General features: G+C 38.1%; 2 protein-coding genes and 1 pseudogene across 2 annotated transcripts; 1 reads left to right on the plus strand and 2 right to left on the minus strand.

Moving 5' to 3' along the window:
• The first annotated feature begins 490 nt into the window (after positions 1–490).
• IFNE (interferon epsilon) lies at positions 491–1,072 on the plus strand. Its single transcript, XM_003783022.1, has one exon. The coding sequence runs from the start codon at positions 491–493 to the stop codon at positions 1,070–1,072; it is 582 nt and encodes a 193-aa protein (XP_003783070.1).
• Positions 1,073–7,509: 6,437 nt separating this feature from the next.
• Positions 7,510–8,068, minus strand: LOC100956648 (annotated as a pseudogene).
• Positions 8,069–17,075: 9,007 nt separating this feature from the next.
• Positions 17,076–17,645, minus strand: LOC100956963 (interferon alpha-5-like). The gene has a single exon (XM_003782850.1). The coding sequence runs from the start codon at positions 17,643–17,645 to the stop codon at positions 17,076–17,078; it is 570 nt and encodes a 189-aa protein (XP_003782898.1).
• Between the last annotated feature and the right edge of the window lie 275 nt (positions 17,646–17,920).

Genomic DNA, 17,920 nt, shown 5'->3' on the forward strand with positions numbered 1-17,920 from the left:
CTTTTAGTTTTTGCCTCTGATTTCCTTACAGGTGATCTAAGACTGATAAATTGTACTTTAGGAAAACTACTATTTAAAAATAAAAAAGCTTAGTCTCAATAAAAGAACTTTGATAAGCTTGACTACGTATTTAGAAAGCACACTGTGTTGAGCAAAGCTTTCTATGTAATAAATAATGAAGGTAACAAAAAATCATATTGGATGACTAGTCTGTAATTGCCTCAAGGAAAGCATTCAATGAAACAAGTTATTTTGGTTACTTTCTCAAACAGCCAACACAATAGGGCAAGTGGAGGAAATGTCCCGTGAACATGATAAACAGAGAATTGAAAACCTAACGTGTACACTTGGAGAAATGACAACATTCGAAAACAAAACCAACAAAAGGGAACACCCCCACCCCATGACCTGAGATGCATGAAAGGCAAACATTTCACCAGAGTTGGAGTTTTACTAAGTCAGCAACAGAGTAGCATGTCTGACCTTCACTATGATTAACAAGCACTTCTTTGAAATTGTGTTGGTGGGGCTGGCCTCTTCCACTATCTTCTCTCTAGAATTGAAATTGGTTCTCTTTCAGCAGAGAAGAGTGAACAGAGAGAGTATAAAACTCTTAAATGAATTGCAAACCTCATCGGTTCAGCAGTGTCTACCACACCGGAAAAACTTCCTGCTCCCTGAGAAGCCAGTGAGTCCACAGCACTACCAGGAAGGACATGCACTGGCCCTGCTCCATGAGACACTGCAGCAGATCTTCAACCTCTTCAGGGCAAATATTTCAGTGGATGGTTGGGAGGAAAGCCACGTGGAGAAGTTTCTCATTGAACTGCATCAGCAGCTGGAATACCTAGAAGCTCTCACGGGACTGGAAGCAGAGCAGAGAAGTGGGACTGTGGGTATTGAGAAACTCAGGTTACAGGTTAAAATGTACTTCCGAAGGATCCGTGAGTACCTGGAAAACCAGGAATACAGTAGCTGTGCCAGGACCATCGTCCAAGTCGAAATCAATCGGTGTCTATTGTTTGTGTTCAGACTCACAGAAAAGCTGAGCAAACAAGGAATGAGCCCTTGAATGATGAGGACCAAAGCCCACCACAGACTTCAGAAGCAGCCAGGGTAGCTGAAGGACTAGAGGACTTCTCCAGACACTGTTATTTCTATTTGTTGTAAAATGGTTAGTATTGTTTTGATTTTGTGTATATGTATTTATCTGTGTTTTAGGATTGTGCATATTGACCACACATTGTTCTTTTATAATATTGCGCTGTATTTTCTATCCAGTTTAATTGTTCATAAGTTGAAATAAATTCATTAAATATTTTATAACTGGTTCTTCAAATTTATGTATGTTTACAAAGTCTGGCTGGGTTGATGTAATGAGATATGCCTGCAATGTAATACTACTTTCTTTAACATAGAACTCCATTCCAATGATTTTATTTACTAGCCATTGGTATGGATAATGAGAAATACTAGGAATAATTTGCATTGTAAGGTTTGAAAATATTATGTAGTCAATAGTTATATTATAGGAGATACGATAGAAATATGACCAAGGACATGAACAAAGTTTTCAGGAGAAAAAAGGCGTGAAAAGAGGTTCAACCTCACTCATAATAATAAAAACACAAATTAAATAACATGCTATACTGTTTATCCACACAAGGACACACAGAATGGTCTAATGGATGTTGGAAACGCAAAAGGAGGGAAGATGGAGGGCGTGATAGTGGGTACAGTTGTACTCTATAGTTGTACTATCAGTACACTAAAAGCCCGGACTTCACCACTGAACCTGTAGACATGTAACAGATTCAACTTGTATCCCCTAAATCTATTGACTTTTTTTTAGAAATACATCGTGATGACTATAATATATATATACTACTATCTTGTATAATGGAAATTTTCTGAGAATAGATTTTGTGGCTCTTACCAGAGAAAAAAGTAACTATGTGAGCTGACGGATATGTTAAATTGCTTACCTGTGATATCATTTCACTATATATGTCTGTATCAAACATCATGATGTATGGAATACACCTTAAATGTATTGAATAGAAAATTTAAAAACCAAGGACATAAAAAAACACACCACTTGTAACTAGCAGATAGATAAAAACCCAAAACTTGATTTAAAATAACCTACTCTGTTGAAGACATTCAGGGGATGCACTTATAATTTTCTGGAGCACTAGAAATTGGTACCATCGCTATGGAGACAATTTGGTGATGTGTATTAACATGACAGATGCATCTTGATCCATCAAATCTAGGGGTAGAAACGTATCCCATCAAGAATGGAAGAAAAAGTATCCAATGTACTTAGTCCTACTATGAAACTAATTTATAGCTTTCATAGGAAAACTATAACCCAATTATAGCCCAAGAATATGGGGAAAGGGGGGAGGGTAGGGGAGAGGGAAGGATGGATGGAGGGAGGGTTATTGGTGGGATCACGCCTATGGTTCATCTTACAAGGGTACATGTGAATCTTTCTAAATGTAGAATATAAATGTCTTACACAATAACTAAGAAAATGACATAAGGCTATGTTAACCAGTTGATGAAAATATTTCAAATTGTATATAAAAACAGCACACTGTACCCCATGACTATATTAATGTACACAGCTATGATTTAATTAAAAAATACTTGCAACTGTGTAAAATGACTTATAACCCTGTTATAATGAAAGGAGGCACAGAGGCCAGCAGTCAGGATCACATAAGTGCTGACTTCGCAGTGTGGTTCAGACGTTGACTGGTTTACTTTAAAGTTCACAGGGATGTAGGAGAAACACACCACACTTGGCTGCAAATCAAGGTTACTTTGCTTCTCGTGGTCTATAGAACTTTTCGTTGTTCTTGAAATCAGGAAGTTTTCAGAACCAACTTCTTCATTTAACATATTGTTTATTTCTTAGATTAACCTTGCAAGGTACTTTCTGTTATTATCCTTTGTTCTCAAGTGAGAACAAGACTCTAAAGGTGAAGTCATATGCTCAGAGTAACACAGCAAGCCACAGAGCTAGCAAATGCTACGGCAGAGATTTCACCCCAACTCAGTCTGACTCAGAAGCCTGCACTGTGTTTTTGACGCAACAGACCTGAACAACATTGTGCAATATCACTGCAAAATAGTAATAACAGTAACGATCATAATCCACTCCTCGCTTTCTTTATTCAAGTTCCCACAGTCATGAATTAAACAAGGGACACTTCCCACTCCTAAACATTTCTTCCTAAAAACTAACAAGAACAGAATGGAGGAGCTGTCAACTGGAAATGTTTATTTTGCAGGTAATACTCTTAATTTGAAGCTTAACCCAATTTTTTAGTGCTAATATATTTCTTTCTAATTTAGCATCATTAAGTTGACATCTTGTCTGTATAACCATCTCAATGGCTAGCACAAAATAAAAATTTCTTGCTTTTAAAATGCTCTTAAAATTTTTTAAAAACAAAGTTCTATGCTTAGAGATATAGGAGAAGAAAAATGCGTTAGAAGATTGGCCTCCTGTCTGGTCGGGCATTGCTGCATCACTGCCTCTGGCAGGGGCTTGAAGGAGAGTGAGTCTGTACAATGGCTGGTCTTCGGCCTTGCAAGACCAAATAAGCAATTATTCTTTCATTTTTTCCTCAGAAGTAATCAGTTGTGAGGCAAAGAAAAAGACTCACAAGAGACTCACTTTAAATAAGAAAAATGTATTAACTATACTAACTCTGTCTGGCAGAATAATGAATGTTAGTCCTTGTCTTTGAGTACTTCACATGGTTCCTTAATCCACTCAGAACCTGGATGATCTCAAAGAATATCATTGTTACTCCCTATGGCTAGTTAATCATATGAAAATATTAAAAATAAGAATATTATCAAGCATCTACTATGGACCAGGTATTGTTCTAAGCATATTAATACTTGCAGTTTAATCTTCTGAACATTCTGAGTATGCATTCATCTACGAAATGTTCTAGTTTCTTTTGTACACATCAGTTAACAAAACAAGCAGATGTCTCTCCTTTATCCCCATGTTACAAAACAGAAGACACAGCCAGAGAGAATAATTTTTTTTTTTTTTTGCAGTTTTTGGCCAGGACTGGGTTTGAACCTGCCACCTCTGGCATATGGGGCTGGCACCCTACTCCTTTGAGCCACAGGCGCTGCCTTCTAGGGAGAGTAATTTTCCAAGTTCATAGTCTCATGTTGAGATCCAAGCCTTCTAACTCTATGGCCTGGGCCTTTTGCCACCTTCTAGAAACATCACTGTCCACAAGAACCAAAGATGTTAAGAATCTGAGCATCCTTTCTCCAGGACAGTCTTAGATAAATACTGGTATTTTCTCTCCAATTCTCAATTGTCTCAGTCATTAACTGATATATTCTTTCATGACAGACATTTTACAGTACAATAAAATTGTCATCACTTTCATTACACCTTTACAAACCAGTCTTGTCTTCTTGATTGCATTTGTTAAATGCCTCCCTTGAACAGCACAATGTTTTCTAAAAGTTGAGTTTGGGTGCTATATGCATATTACCTTGTATGAAAGATTCATTTTCTGTGTTTAGTGAATTTCCACTCTCAGTCTCAGATTGGTTTCTCCAGCAATTAATCATCCTGCACCTCAAACTACCTTACACTGTAGCAGGAGGCAGAGAACCATAAGATAGCAGCCCACCATGATCTTCATGAGGAAGACCAGGTGACTTCCACATTAGCCAAATAACAATACTTACATGTAACAAACTTGACATCCATTTAATCAGTGCAAGTTAGAGCCCAAGATACCAAGATTTGACAAGTTCCCTGCATTCCAAGTTGTTAAGCTGCTCCTGATAGATTGATAATATTTGAAATATTTTCATCAACTGGTTAACATAGCCTTCATGTCTATCAGGAGCAGATGTTGGTAGAACTTCACATTTCTTCATGCTCTCTTTCATTTACTTAGCAAACATGCAAAAGGGCTTTGTATAGTTTCCTCCAAGAAGGATCAGAACTTAACCCCTGAATACCATGCAATGAACTCTTGAGTTCCATCCCAGCTTAATGAGTGTAGACAGGATTGGTGCTGCTCCCTGTGCCTGGCTGGTCCTCTCTGGGGCCTTGTCCACTGCCGTGCAGGATATTGATAGATGCCCAGATGTGGCCACATTCACACTTGGCTTCCCCCAGTGGACACTGCACAGTGATGCCCCATAGATGGTTCTAGCTCCCATACCCCCCTCCCAATACCCAACACCCATCTTCTTCCCCAGCAAACCACACACGTGCCACGAGATTGAGGTCCAGAACCATGCTGGGACTTGTGCCTGGCGGCTGCACAGTCAGCCCCCACTCAGCTTCCCCAATACTTTTATAACTTCTTGGAATTGAACAGGACTTGGCTTCAGAGACTTTTGGGTTAAGATGAAAGTGTAGAGCTCAATTACATCTATTACAAATCAGGCTTGTCATCTTTATTATATTTGTTAAATGCCTCCCTTGAGCAGCACAGGTAGGAGAATCATTTCCCACCAAATATATAACATAAGATGAACAAAAAGTCACGGTACAGAGCTACTTAGAAGTTTTCCACACTAAACATCTACAATAGGATGAACAAGCAGTAAATTACACATATGTCTGTAAGTGTATATATATGTGTGTATCTGTCTCTATATGTATGTATTCCTATAATATCCCATGAAAAGAAATGATCATAATATTTGAAATGTGTTAGGCAATAAAAAAAGGAGACATAGAGGAAGTCAAGAATTGTCAAGCCTTTCCCGCTCCTAACCTGGTTCCCTCACAAGAAATAGCAGAAGAAAGAAAGAAAACAGACAAAAATCTATTAAAATATTGCTAGGACCATCCCCACCCACAATTTATAAAGGTGCAAACTAAATCATTAGCTAGGTTGTCTGAGATAAAAAGAAACTCTCCCAAATTGACCTCCCTTCTTAATGACTGAGCAATGCACACCCCCCCACACACACATACACACAAATCCTGCTTAACTGCAGTGCACAAGTACAGTATTGCACAACCTGCAGTAACACTTGCCAAAATCTACCAGCATCCATACACTTCAATGAAAGGGTCTCATTGAGTCTCGGCTGGCAATACTAGAGTTCTCTAGAAGTTCTTAAAATACATCTGAATTCCCTATTTGACCATGTGGAAAGGCTGCCAATGTGACTATTCAATAATAAGTATTTTTTTGCAATTATACAAGCAGACATGATCTGATATGTGGAATGAATTTGTAAAATAGAATTTACTGTTTTTTTTTTTATTGCAGTGAAATAAGCTAAAGAACAGTGATATTTCAGAAGTAGGTCAATTCTTTTCCAGAAAGTCTCTGTTGTTGCTTTGGAGGCAAATCTACAGGAAGGAACTGGATCCCCATGTGGTCCCCACCCTGTACCACATGGCCAGCGGAGGACGCACTTCCCAGGAGAGCTTCTGTTTGCCAACATGGTAAGCTGGGTTCTGCTGTTTTCTTTTATTTCAGATGCCTGTTACTGTTAGTGTAACATGGGCATTCCCTCAGGTCCCAAGGGTATTCCTCAGATACAAACAGATACACAGATACACCTGTGCTTACTGCAGTTTTGAAAAGCTTAAGAGTTTCCATTTAACTTTGTTTTCTTCCTGTGGCTTTCCACTCTTCACAGAAACCTCTAAGGAAGAAGCCAGAGCAGAATCAGGGGCACCTGTTTGAATAGGCAGTAAGGTAGGAAGTGATAAGGAAATGCAAAGGGAGAGAGTGAAGATACTGTGATAGGGAGTAAAGGACTCCGTAAAGCAGAACCAGGATGGTTGTGGGAGGAAGAGTACCAGCTGCCAGGACTGGCCAATAAATAACATCTGTTCCCACTTCACTATAGGAGAGGACTCCCTCTCTCAGATATTGGCACTTACCACTGCTTGACGACTGAATATAAACAATGAAATTACTACAACTTTTCTGTTTCCTTCCCTTAAGACTGAAAGTTTTAATGCAGTGGGAACTGTGTTAGCTTCATTCATCTGTGTTTGTTGAAGTAAATTCCATAATTGGCCTCTTATGCAATGTATGCACATAATGTGAGTGGAATGAATGAATACATTCTTCAATTTGGTTTAGAAAACCAGCACTTGGGTTTTGTTTTCAGAAAAACAATTCAAGACGTTTTCTTCGATAAAACTAATAAATAACAAAATACAGTATTTAATAAAATGTTAAAGTTATGTTTTCTAATTTTAAAACAATGTAAAGGTAAACACCAGTTACATACAAATGTAAATGTTATAATAAGGTGACAAAAGAAACAAATACATGAAAAATAAACAACATTAGGTCTCTTAGGGACCAATGCCCCTAAAACAGAATGTTTTTAGCATATACTTGCTTAATGTTCTGACAAAGTATTTTCTGAATTTAACCAACAAATTCAGTGACCAAAGCAGAAATGAGAGTCTTTTTAAATACCAATATGTGCAACTGTGACAGGGCAGATTAGTCAATGAGAGTCATTTCAAGATGACCCCAGGCCTCCATCCTTATTTCCTAGTCATTCTTGCAAGTTTGTTGATGTGGAGAAGGATCTGATGACATCCACTCTGACACTTTCCCAGGCACAGCCACTTAAAGAGACAGATTCCCTGGAAGTACCTCTTCAAGGCCAGTGTAGAGCCCTAGTCACCCTGGCAGAGTCTTCCCCTCCCAGGGCCTGCACCAGGCAGGTGTCCAGGGGTTCCAGCTCCTCGTGAAGTCCAGGGCACACTTTGTCCAGAGTGGTCATGTTCCAGGTAGCAGGGGAGCCTCTGTGTAGAGGAGGTTAAGGATCTGCTGGAGCATCTCAGGGAGGACACGGCCTGGGTCTTCTGTAACTGGCTGCCATCCGCCATCTCCCAGGGGAATCTGAAGTCACTCTATCCTTCAGACACAGGAAAAGGGAGATTTTTCTCATTTGGCCCAGAACTACCAAGGTCTTCCTGCTAAGCAGACCATGGCCCTGAGGCAGGTCACAGAGATGCAAGAGGGCCGTAGCGGCACATCACCAGGGCCGTCAGTAGGGGGAGCAGGAGAGCCATTGGGTAGTGAGGCTGCAGCTGGCCTGGCTGAGCTGGGGTCTGGGTGAACCTGGGATCTTAGGTTCTCTGAAGACATTGTTTCTATGCATGGCTTTTAAATAGAGAATGAAACAATTTTCATTTTCTGATCATTTCTCTACACTTTTACTTCCACATTTTATTTTTATTTATGTAGTCTTCATATGGGCTAAGAATATAGCATCACTTTAAACTGTCTCAAAATAAAATAAGATAAAATGAAATCTCTTTCAATACAATTAAAAAAATAAAAAATAAAATACATCCTTATATAATATATTCATGCAGGTTCATGTGATTATGCTTCACTGGGACCAAAAGGTCAGGATTCATACAGACATAGTCTTTTCTTTTTCACCATTTTCTTATTGGAGGTCTAAGTTCTCTTTAGGTTATGCCAAAACTCCTAGCAGGAATCCTCATTCTTTTTAGGTTCATATGGGTGTGAAGATTATAATTCCAAGATAATTTTATCAATATTCCCCTAGTACTACCCCACTCACAAAGTAGTTTATCACATCCAGTAACGCCCTTTCCTCAGGGTCCTCAACCCAAATTCTTCTAGGCTGATTTGCTAAGGTAGAGTCACTCCATCCTGATCAGACTTTTGAAATCTTTCCTAGACAGAGGCTTGTTTCTTTGTTACCAGAATAAATTCTCTTTCAAGGTCTTTTCCCTTGCCCCCAGAGTTCTTGTATGAAGGACTCTAGTTCTCAGTGATGACCTCCTCTCCTCACGCATGTCCCCAGGTATCAAAAGTTTTAACAGCCCGCAGATGCTGACAGCAAACATTTATTTTGTCTAGCTAGAAAGAGGAATTATCCAATAGTCAGTCATTTTACCTTCAGTAGTGAAATAATTATTACTTTGCCCGACACGGTGTTTATTACTCAGCCCTTTTTCCTTAAACTATGGAACACTAGGTATGCTTAGTTTCTAAGGTAGGCACACGAGATGCAGTGATGACATCATCACTAAGAATCAGCTTGTATTAGACAAAGTAATGACCTCCAGTGGTTCACCCCCTCAGTGTAATTCTATTCAGGTTCTTTGTTCTTCTGTCTCTGTCTCAGTCTGACAAGACAGGGCAGGATATGGTTACAGAATTTTCAGGTAAGGTGAGAATACAGAACCAAATGCAGCATTTGTTCACTGAATATAAAATGACAACAGTAAAAAAATTACATTAAAGAAATAAGCAACAGAGACAAATAACTAAAAAAATGGAAGGATCCATAATATTTGAGAGGTTTTAAGCCATCATGCAAGAGAGTGGGACAGGGAGCAAACACTCCAAGTAAATTAAAATTTGGTAGTTGTTTTTCCTGCTCTTCCTAAACTAGGCCCCTTACAAGCTGTGGAGGAAAAAAGAAAACCAAGGATAAAAATATTTGAAAAAGATGTACATACCTTCTAAATCTGTTGAAGTTGTTAAAAAAATCATTAGAAAATATGAAAAATAAAATACATATAAAGTATAACTTTCAGTTTACCAATACCTTCCCTTTCTCCATCTGGAAAGAGGTAATCTAAATATTGGGCCTAAAACCTGAGCAAAGTTTCAAGAGATATCTCTGAGTGTGAAGCTCCTTCCTGCTATCTGAGCAATTGACAGCCACTTAGAATGCTGTAGTTGCACAAGTCAATATTAACCAAATTTACCCAAAGAGACACCAGTGCAGGTGTAGATTTGAAAGAGTTATATTCTCCAAAATCCCTTTTTCAGCATCCTTACTGTCTCTTATTACTGAGTCAAGGTGCAAGTCTGGTCAGTATTCCAAGTGACAATGAGAATTATCTCTTAATTTTAAAGTCAAGTGACATAATCTGATGAGTGAATTTGTAATGCTAGCAACTTAGTGTTAAGAAAGGATTAATGTACCATCAAGCAGGACATTTTTCTCCCAACTTTCCCTTGCAATCCCACGTCTAGATGGGCAGGTTGTATTGCCTCCTGGTTTGGCACAGAACCCAGAGAACTGATGGGGCAGGAGGCCATGGAAAGTTGAGAAGTGTTGGGGACAAGGGATGCAGTCTGATTCTTTCCCTTTCCGTGTAAGCTGCCCATTGTCCAAAGAAGACACGATCTACCTTAGAGGAGTATTTTCCTTCTCTAAGATTCAAAAGCTAAGAAAACATGTTTTGTCCAAAATTGGGGTCAATTTTCTCCCAGAAAGAGCCTCTTTTACCTCTGGAGAAAAATCTGCAAGGAAACTAACCTCTGAACAGAACAAAAAAAGCCTGGTTCCATAGTTGGCTGCTGTTTTTGTGTCTTGGCCAGCAGGAGGCTCTCATCCTCTGTAAACACATTTTAATAGCTCCCAGAGTAACACAGATCCTGCTTTTGATTTCCTTTCTGCTACAGCTACTGTTATCATTGGAACAGGGGCAATCTCTCATTTCCAAAAATATTCACTAGATGAAAAAAGTCTTTTCATATGGGAGCTTTTGAAAAACCAAAAACTTGCACTCAACTTTTGCTTTCGATTGGTAGTTGTGTACCCTTTAGGGAACATCAACGGCCAGAAACTAAAGTGGAAGAGGAAACAGTGGCATGGATGGGCGGTGAGGAGTGAAGGAGGAGTGCACACCGGGCATTTCTACAATGGGAGAGAGGAAACTACTGAGATGGGGTCCAGTAAGCAGGGAGGTGTGGGAGGCATCAGAATCAGCAAAGGATGCTGTAAATACAGACGTATAGATAAATAAAGATGCATGCTATTGTATACTAGATAATTAGCTTAATTTTAAGAGACTAGTCCCCAGGAAGAAGAAAGACAGAAACTTGCCTGACATCAGAATCAGCAATGAAATACATACACACACACACATATTACTTATGTGATATTATATACTACGATGTAATAGATACTATTTTGTATTATATAGGCTATGAAGTGTCTTATCCAAACATATACATACACACTTTCAACTTCACTTTAGGAAACTAATACCTGTTCCACATATTTACAAACCATCAGTTCTGATTGCCTATTAATCCAATTCATCTTCAATGTCAAATTTATCTAATGGCGAGACTTCTCCTGATTCTCTTTCAAAGACTGTCAGCATTTTGTAGTTACAGAAAGAGGAATAGTTCACTATTAGCACGTAAATCTATGTGAATTAATAAGAAAAAGGTCACAACCTGTTAAGCTCTCACTCAGTATACTCTCCTAAGTGTTTTATATGGTTTTTTTGTTTGTTTTATACTTTCAACATATCACCACCTTATTTCACATTCAAGAAAGACGAGGCTCAGAGAGGTTAAGTGGATTCCCTTAGAGGATAGTTGTGTCCCAGAAGAGTCTAGATTCAATGCAGACCTCTGTGTGGCATGTTATAAGTAATTAACTTAAGTTTCGTATTTTAAAATCCTGGTAAAAATTAACCCCCAGATTATCCACTTCTTCCTCTCTGAATTTCTGGGTAGATAATTTCATAGTACAGCATATCTTTTTCTTTTAGTGGCTTTCATCTAATCTTGCTGTTTAGATAATGGGACAAGACATTTTCTGATCCACTTTCAGTTTTCTATCTTATGAAGGAAGTGTCCTAGACTATCATATTCATTGCGAATTTACTATTTGTAAATCTGTTAAAGTTTATGATTTTTGTGAAATTATTGTCCTACATGTAAGACAAATCTTAATTTAGTCAGGAATAAAGGAAGTATTAATAACAAGAATGCTTGGTACATGTATCTTTACTAGAAAGCGGGATGGATTTCTAATAGCAGTAAAAACAATATGAGAAAGTGGAAAATTAGTAACCAGATTATTAAAACACATAATTCTTGGGCGGTGCCTGTGACTCAAAGGAGTAGGGCGCTGGCCCCATATGCCAGAGGTGGTGGGTTCAAACCCAGCCCCAGCCAAAACTGTAAAAAAAAAAAAAAATTATTCTTAAAATTGTTGTATTATAGTGTATAGGTTTTATGATAAAGGATTAATCTCAGTAGTATAGCGGAAGCAATTTTCAGTAAAATGGTTCTAAGATGATTACTTGGCAGGCTGGGCAAAAAGCAATGGAAACTCTCAACTCGTATTATAGATTAAAATAAATTAATTCTGATAGCACACAGAGTTAAGTAAGATTGGAGTTTGCAAGCCAATTAGTACAGTACATGTGTTAGTCATGATGTACTACAACGCTTGAACGTGTCCTACTACCATTAACAACTAGAAAACCGGCAAAAATAAATAGATGGAGTGTCAGTTACAGACACTGAGCCTGCAGCTCAGAGCTCTTACCCTGGGAAAAAGAAAAAAAAATTGAGGTCAACAACTAATTTGACTTTTCCCCTAAAGGTACAGTGAAGAGAAGAAATGAAAGACATAAATAAAAACTAATATGAACTTTTATAATACCTGAAATGGAAATTTAGAGATGGAAAGATCAGTAACTTTGAAAGCACAACAGCAGAGTCTGTCCAAAATGAAGCATAGAATAAGATAAGAGTCTCAGGTTCTTGGAAGGCCAGAAGACACGAGAGAGAGGAGTCAACCAAAATATTAGGAAACACTAATGGCAGGTAATTTTCTGAATTAAAAGAAAACAATAAACATATTGCTATAAGAAGCTCAGTGGGTCACAAGCAGCATAAACACAAATCAATAAAAAGTCGCTGAAAAATACAACATTATAAAATTATGAGAATGTTATTTAAAAAGTCAAAGCAGTTATAAACCAAATGTATATAGTAAAAATTGCACTATGTATATCAAAATATGTTGTATATTTTGAAAATATAAAATAAAAACATAAGTAAATGAATGCCCTTGGTTGGGCTGGAAGACAGATAGATAGAGAACTATAAGTAGATTTATGTAATATATGATAAATATATATTTATATAAGATAAATGTATGTGTTATATATCATACAAAGAGAGATAAGAATGTTTCAGGCATCTTATTAAAAATAATTCAAACTAGATGTTAATTTAATTATACTTTTAAAAGCTAAAGGAAAAAAAATCCTCTGAACCTGTTAATCTGGAATTTTATATTAAGAAAACATGTCCTTCAAAAATACAAGTAAAAGGCTATGCTAACCAATTGGATGCAAGTATTTCAAATTGTATATAGAAACAGCACACTGTACCCCATGAGAGTATTAATGTACACAGCTATGATTCAATAAAAAAATAAATAAATAAATAAATAAAATCTAGGTCATTCGTATATCTCCCCACCCCCACCCCCCAAAATATAAGTAAAATACAGATTCTGTCAGGTTAAGAGGACCTGAGAGAATTTATCATGACCAGACCTGTGCTTCAAGAATTGCTAACAGACATTCTTTAAGCAGAGGGGAAAATAATATACGTACACTGAAAACTCTAGAAAACAATAAAGAAAATTGGGATGTTTTACTACAAAAATAATAAAAATGTATTCAGCAGTTTAAAACTCATGTGCTGATACTATTGTACAATAACACAAAGGAAGGGTTGGTAACAACTGAAACACACTTGCTTAAGATTCTTCCATGTAGTGGAAATCTACGTCATATAACTTCAAGGTAGAATTTGATACTTTGAAATAATATATGGTAGACATTATAAGGAAAAACTAAAATTAGAACAAAAAGTAGCTAATAAGCCAATAATAGACATAAAATGGAATCATTAAAAAATTGTCAGTTGGTCCAGCAGAAGGGAGGAAATTAACAAAGAAATGGACAAGAACCACAGAAACAAAATAATAGCAAGACGGAACACATACACCTAAACATACCCATAATTAGGTAAAATATATATTGTCTCCTTTCCAATTAAAAATCAGATATTACTTTATTGGATAAGAAACAAATTATGCCATGGACACACTACTTGTATTTTTTCAGTTTTTTTCAACATTTTTGTGTTTATTGTTGCATGAGAATAGATAGCAGTGATGACCTTTAAGCTGGTGATGTGTTAAAATAGAAACCAGAAGCCCTCCCAAGTATGTGACTAGATACTTAAAATCAGCGTAGCTATTTCTTAAGGAGGAATGCTCCCAGAGATAATCATTTTAACAACTTTGAATAACTTAACTGATTAACATTCACTCTGATAACCTTTAAGCTGGTGATGTGTTAAAATGGAAGCCAGAAGCCCTCCCAAGTATGTGAATAGTACCTAACATCAGCTTAGCAGATCTTTTAAGGAGGAATGCTCCCAGAAACAATCATTTTAACAACTTTGAATAATTTAACTCATTGCATTCTTTCTATGACTAAAGCATAGATAAGAGTCTTTAAAATGATTGAGCCCATGGAAATATAACTCAATGTATTAAAGAGCATAATTTCCAGATCCCTTTCCTTCTTAATTTTTCTTGCAAATTTGATGAGAAGGAGAATTATCTCATGACTTCTACTCTGACAATTTGGCAGCATAGTCATTGTATTTCTTGTATTTCAGATAGAGAGATGTTTTCTTAAAGTACCTATTCACATCTAGATTAAGGACTTTGCTTCCCAAAAGAGACTCTTCAGGTCTTTTTTTCTGCATAAGGCAGGTCAGGTCCCCAGGTGTTCTAGCTGCTAGTGAAGTCCCGAGTGCAGTTTGTCCAGGAGGGTGGTGTTCCAGGCAGCAGGGGAGCCTGTGTGTGGAGGACGTTGTTAATCTGCTAGAGCATCTCAGGGAGGACAGACACCACCCTGGGCTTTCTGCAACTGGCTGCCACCCACCATCTCAGGGGTAAATCTGGAGTGCCTTGGCATTCAGACATAAACAAGGGGAGATTATCTTCATTTGGCCTAGAAGCACCAAGGTCTTCCTGCTCAGCAGACCATGGCTCTGAGGCATGTCACATGGTCCTGGGGCAGCCCACCACTAGCGTCATCAGAGGGGTGGGCACCTAGAGTCTTTAGAAAGTTGGCAGCCTAAATGAGATGTGTCTAGATGTGTGTCTTGGCCTCAGTTAGTCTGAAGACCTTTCTGTGCATGCCTCTTAAATGGCAAACGTAGGACTTTTCATTTTCTAAATGCTCCTATATACTTCTTTCTTTCTTTCTTTCTTTCTTTCTTTCTTTCTTTTCTTTTTTTTCTTTTTTTTTTTTTTTCTTTTGGCTTCCTTTCATGTTTTCTCTAAGTAAATTAGAGGACAGCAACAACAATTTAAATTACTGGGCAATTTAAATTACTGAGCACAGTGGCTCAGGACTGTAATCCTAGCACTCTGGGAGGCCGAGGCAAGTGGATTGCCTGAGCTCACAGGTTGGAAACCAGCCTGAGGCAGAGCAAGACCTCATCTCTAAAAATAGCCAGGCATTGTGGCAGGTGCCTGTAGTCCCAGCTGCTTGGGAGGCTGAGGCAAGATAATAGTTTGAGCCCAAGAATTTGAGGTAGCTGTGAGCTATGATGCCATGATACTCTACTGAGGGCGACAAACTGAGACTTTGTCTCAAAAAAAAAGAAAAGTTTAAATTACTCAATTAAATTTTCTCAAATATAATTTAATTTTCCATAAGAAACTTGAGATTCCAACATAAATAGATTCAGATCTTCCAAAGAAGAAACGTTTTTAGTTTAAAGTCAAGCCTATATAGTGTTTTTCTCCTTGCTGAGAACAAAATTTTAGATCTGCCCTGGGCTCTTTTGTTATTCTCTTTTTTTGCACATCAGCCTCTGGATTTGTCCTCTTGAGAAGGGATTTATTAGGCCTGTTTGGCAAGTACCCTCCTGAGAGAAAAGCCTATACCTTGTTCACCATGTTATCATTATCACAGGGCTCATCACTTAAAATACAATTATTAACAAATACTATTCTTAAATTGTCTCTTACAATGGAACATTTTTAAGTCTGACCCTATGTCTGGGCTTCACCACTGTCCAGGATTGTTCCAGGAGTTTTTCATTCTTTCAGCATGTTCTTACTAATGACTGTCCAGGGTGTTGCCATATGACCAGCTAGTTCATGTTTTTAGATGCTAATTAGATGTTCTAATTCCAAGACCCACAACGTTTTTTTAGCCTTCCCCTCACCCCTCAGGTTTCTTTGTTCACTCATCAGTTGATGGACACTCAGGTTGGTTCTGTATCTTTGCAAGTGTGAATTGTGCTGCAATAAAAATACAAGTGCAGGCGTCTTCTTTATAAAATGACGTGTTTTCCTTTGGTGAGATCCCCAGTCGTGGGGTTCCTGGATCCAATAGTATATCTGCTTTTAGTTCTTTGAGAAATCTCCACACTGTTTTCCACAGGGGTGGTACTAATTTACATCTTTACCAACAATGTGTTAGCAGACCCTTTGCACCACATCTGCACCGACATCTGTGCTTTTTTGACTATTTAATAATGGCCATTCTGACAAGGATAAGGTGGCCTTTCACTGTTTTAATTTGAATTTCTCTAATGATTAGTGATAGTAAGCATTTTTTTTCAAATGTGGTTTGGCCATTTGTATATCACCTTTGGAAAAATTTCTGTTCATGTCTTTTCCACACATTTCCATAGGGTTATTTGGGGAGGGGGGTTTGGCTGATTTCTTTCCGATTCTGGATATTAGTCCTTTGTCAGATGTATAGGTTGTGAATATTTTTTCCCAATCTACAGTATACCAGAGATTCTTAATCAGGTTGCACAATCAGACTTGGTGTTTCTTTAAAAAGAACATACAAATACAAGAAGTTTTCTGAAATAAAAATGTATCAAACAAAATAAAATACTGAACTGATTAAATATAAAGAATACATTTTATTATATTAACCACAATGTAAAGATGCAAATGATATTTTATGAACATAATTTAAATCATATACATAGTTCAATAAATATTTAAATAGATAAATAAATACATAAGTATGGTCAACTGTAAGGGACTAGTACTTTTAGAGTTGAACACAGTGATGCTTAACCCTCCTGAAAATATCTAACATTTGGTTCAATTCATGTCACAAGCGTAGCAGAAATGAGAGTCTTTGAATTGGCAGAACTCAAGAAAAGTGTGAGATGGTATATAAGTCAATGAGAATGATTTCCACACTGGGAAAGCTCTCATTCCTCTCTCCTTAATCTTTCTTGCAAGCTTGTTGATAAAGAGAAGGATCTCAGGATTTCTGCTCTGACCACCTCCCAGGCACAAGTGCTGTATTTCTTCTCTTTCAGGTAGAGAGTGATTCTGTGGAAGTAGCTCCTCAGGGCCAGCATGGGGGCATCCTTCATGGGGGCAGTGTCTTCCACTCCCTCCTCTGGCATCAGGCAGGCTTCTAGCTCATTCAGCTTCTGAAAGAGGCCAGTGCGGAACTGGTCCAGGAGGGTCTTATTCCAAGCCTCAGATGAGTCATTTGTGCTGAAGAGGTTGAAGGTCTGCTGGGTCATCTCATGGAGGACAGAGATGGCTTGAACCTTCTGGAGCTGCTTGCCAAGCAACTCCTTCTGGGGGAATCTGAAGTCACTCCGGTCCTTGAGGCAGGAGAAAGCAGAGATTCTCCTCATTTGTGCCAGGACTTTCAAGGCCCTCCTGTTGCCCAGGCTGTGGGACTGAGGCAGATCACAGCCCAGAGAGTAGATGGACGTGCCGCTGAGCACCACCAGGGCCATGAGGACAGAGAAGGGCAAGGCCATTGTGGATGTTGAAGATGCTGCTGGGCTGGCTGAGACAAGTGACCCTGAGCTTTGGTCTCCAGGTTCTCTGAAGACCTTGTTTTGCTCATGGGCCTTAAATAGGGAACAGTCGATTTTTCATTTTCTGAATGCCCTACATTGTTTTTCACTTCTGTTTTTGCTTTCCTTTACGCACTCTTTACCCAGGTTTAGAAAAGTTTCTCAATGATTTTTGATTATTGTCTCCTCCCTTCCTTATCCCCAGAGTCTTTTTAGAAATTTTTTTCTTAATTGAA

The sequence above is a fragment of the Otolemur garnettii genome, unplaced genomic scaffold (genome assembly GCF_000181295.1).
Source record: "Otolemur garnettii isolate 467f Iridium unplaced genomic scaffold, OtoGar3 scaffold00006, whole genome shotgun sequence".
NCBI lineage: Eukaryota > Metazoa > Chordata > Mammalia > Primates > Galagidae > Otolemur > Otolemur garnettii.

Coding starts and splice junctions, on each gene's coding strand:
- LOC100956963 (XM_003782850.1), bottom strand. CDS start 17,645: ATGGCCTTGCCCTTCTCTGTCCTCATGGCCCTGGTGGTGCTCAGCGGC.
- IFNE (XM_003783022.1), top strand. CDS start 491: ATGATTAACAAGCACTTCTTTGAAATTGTGTTGGTGGGGCTGGCCTCT.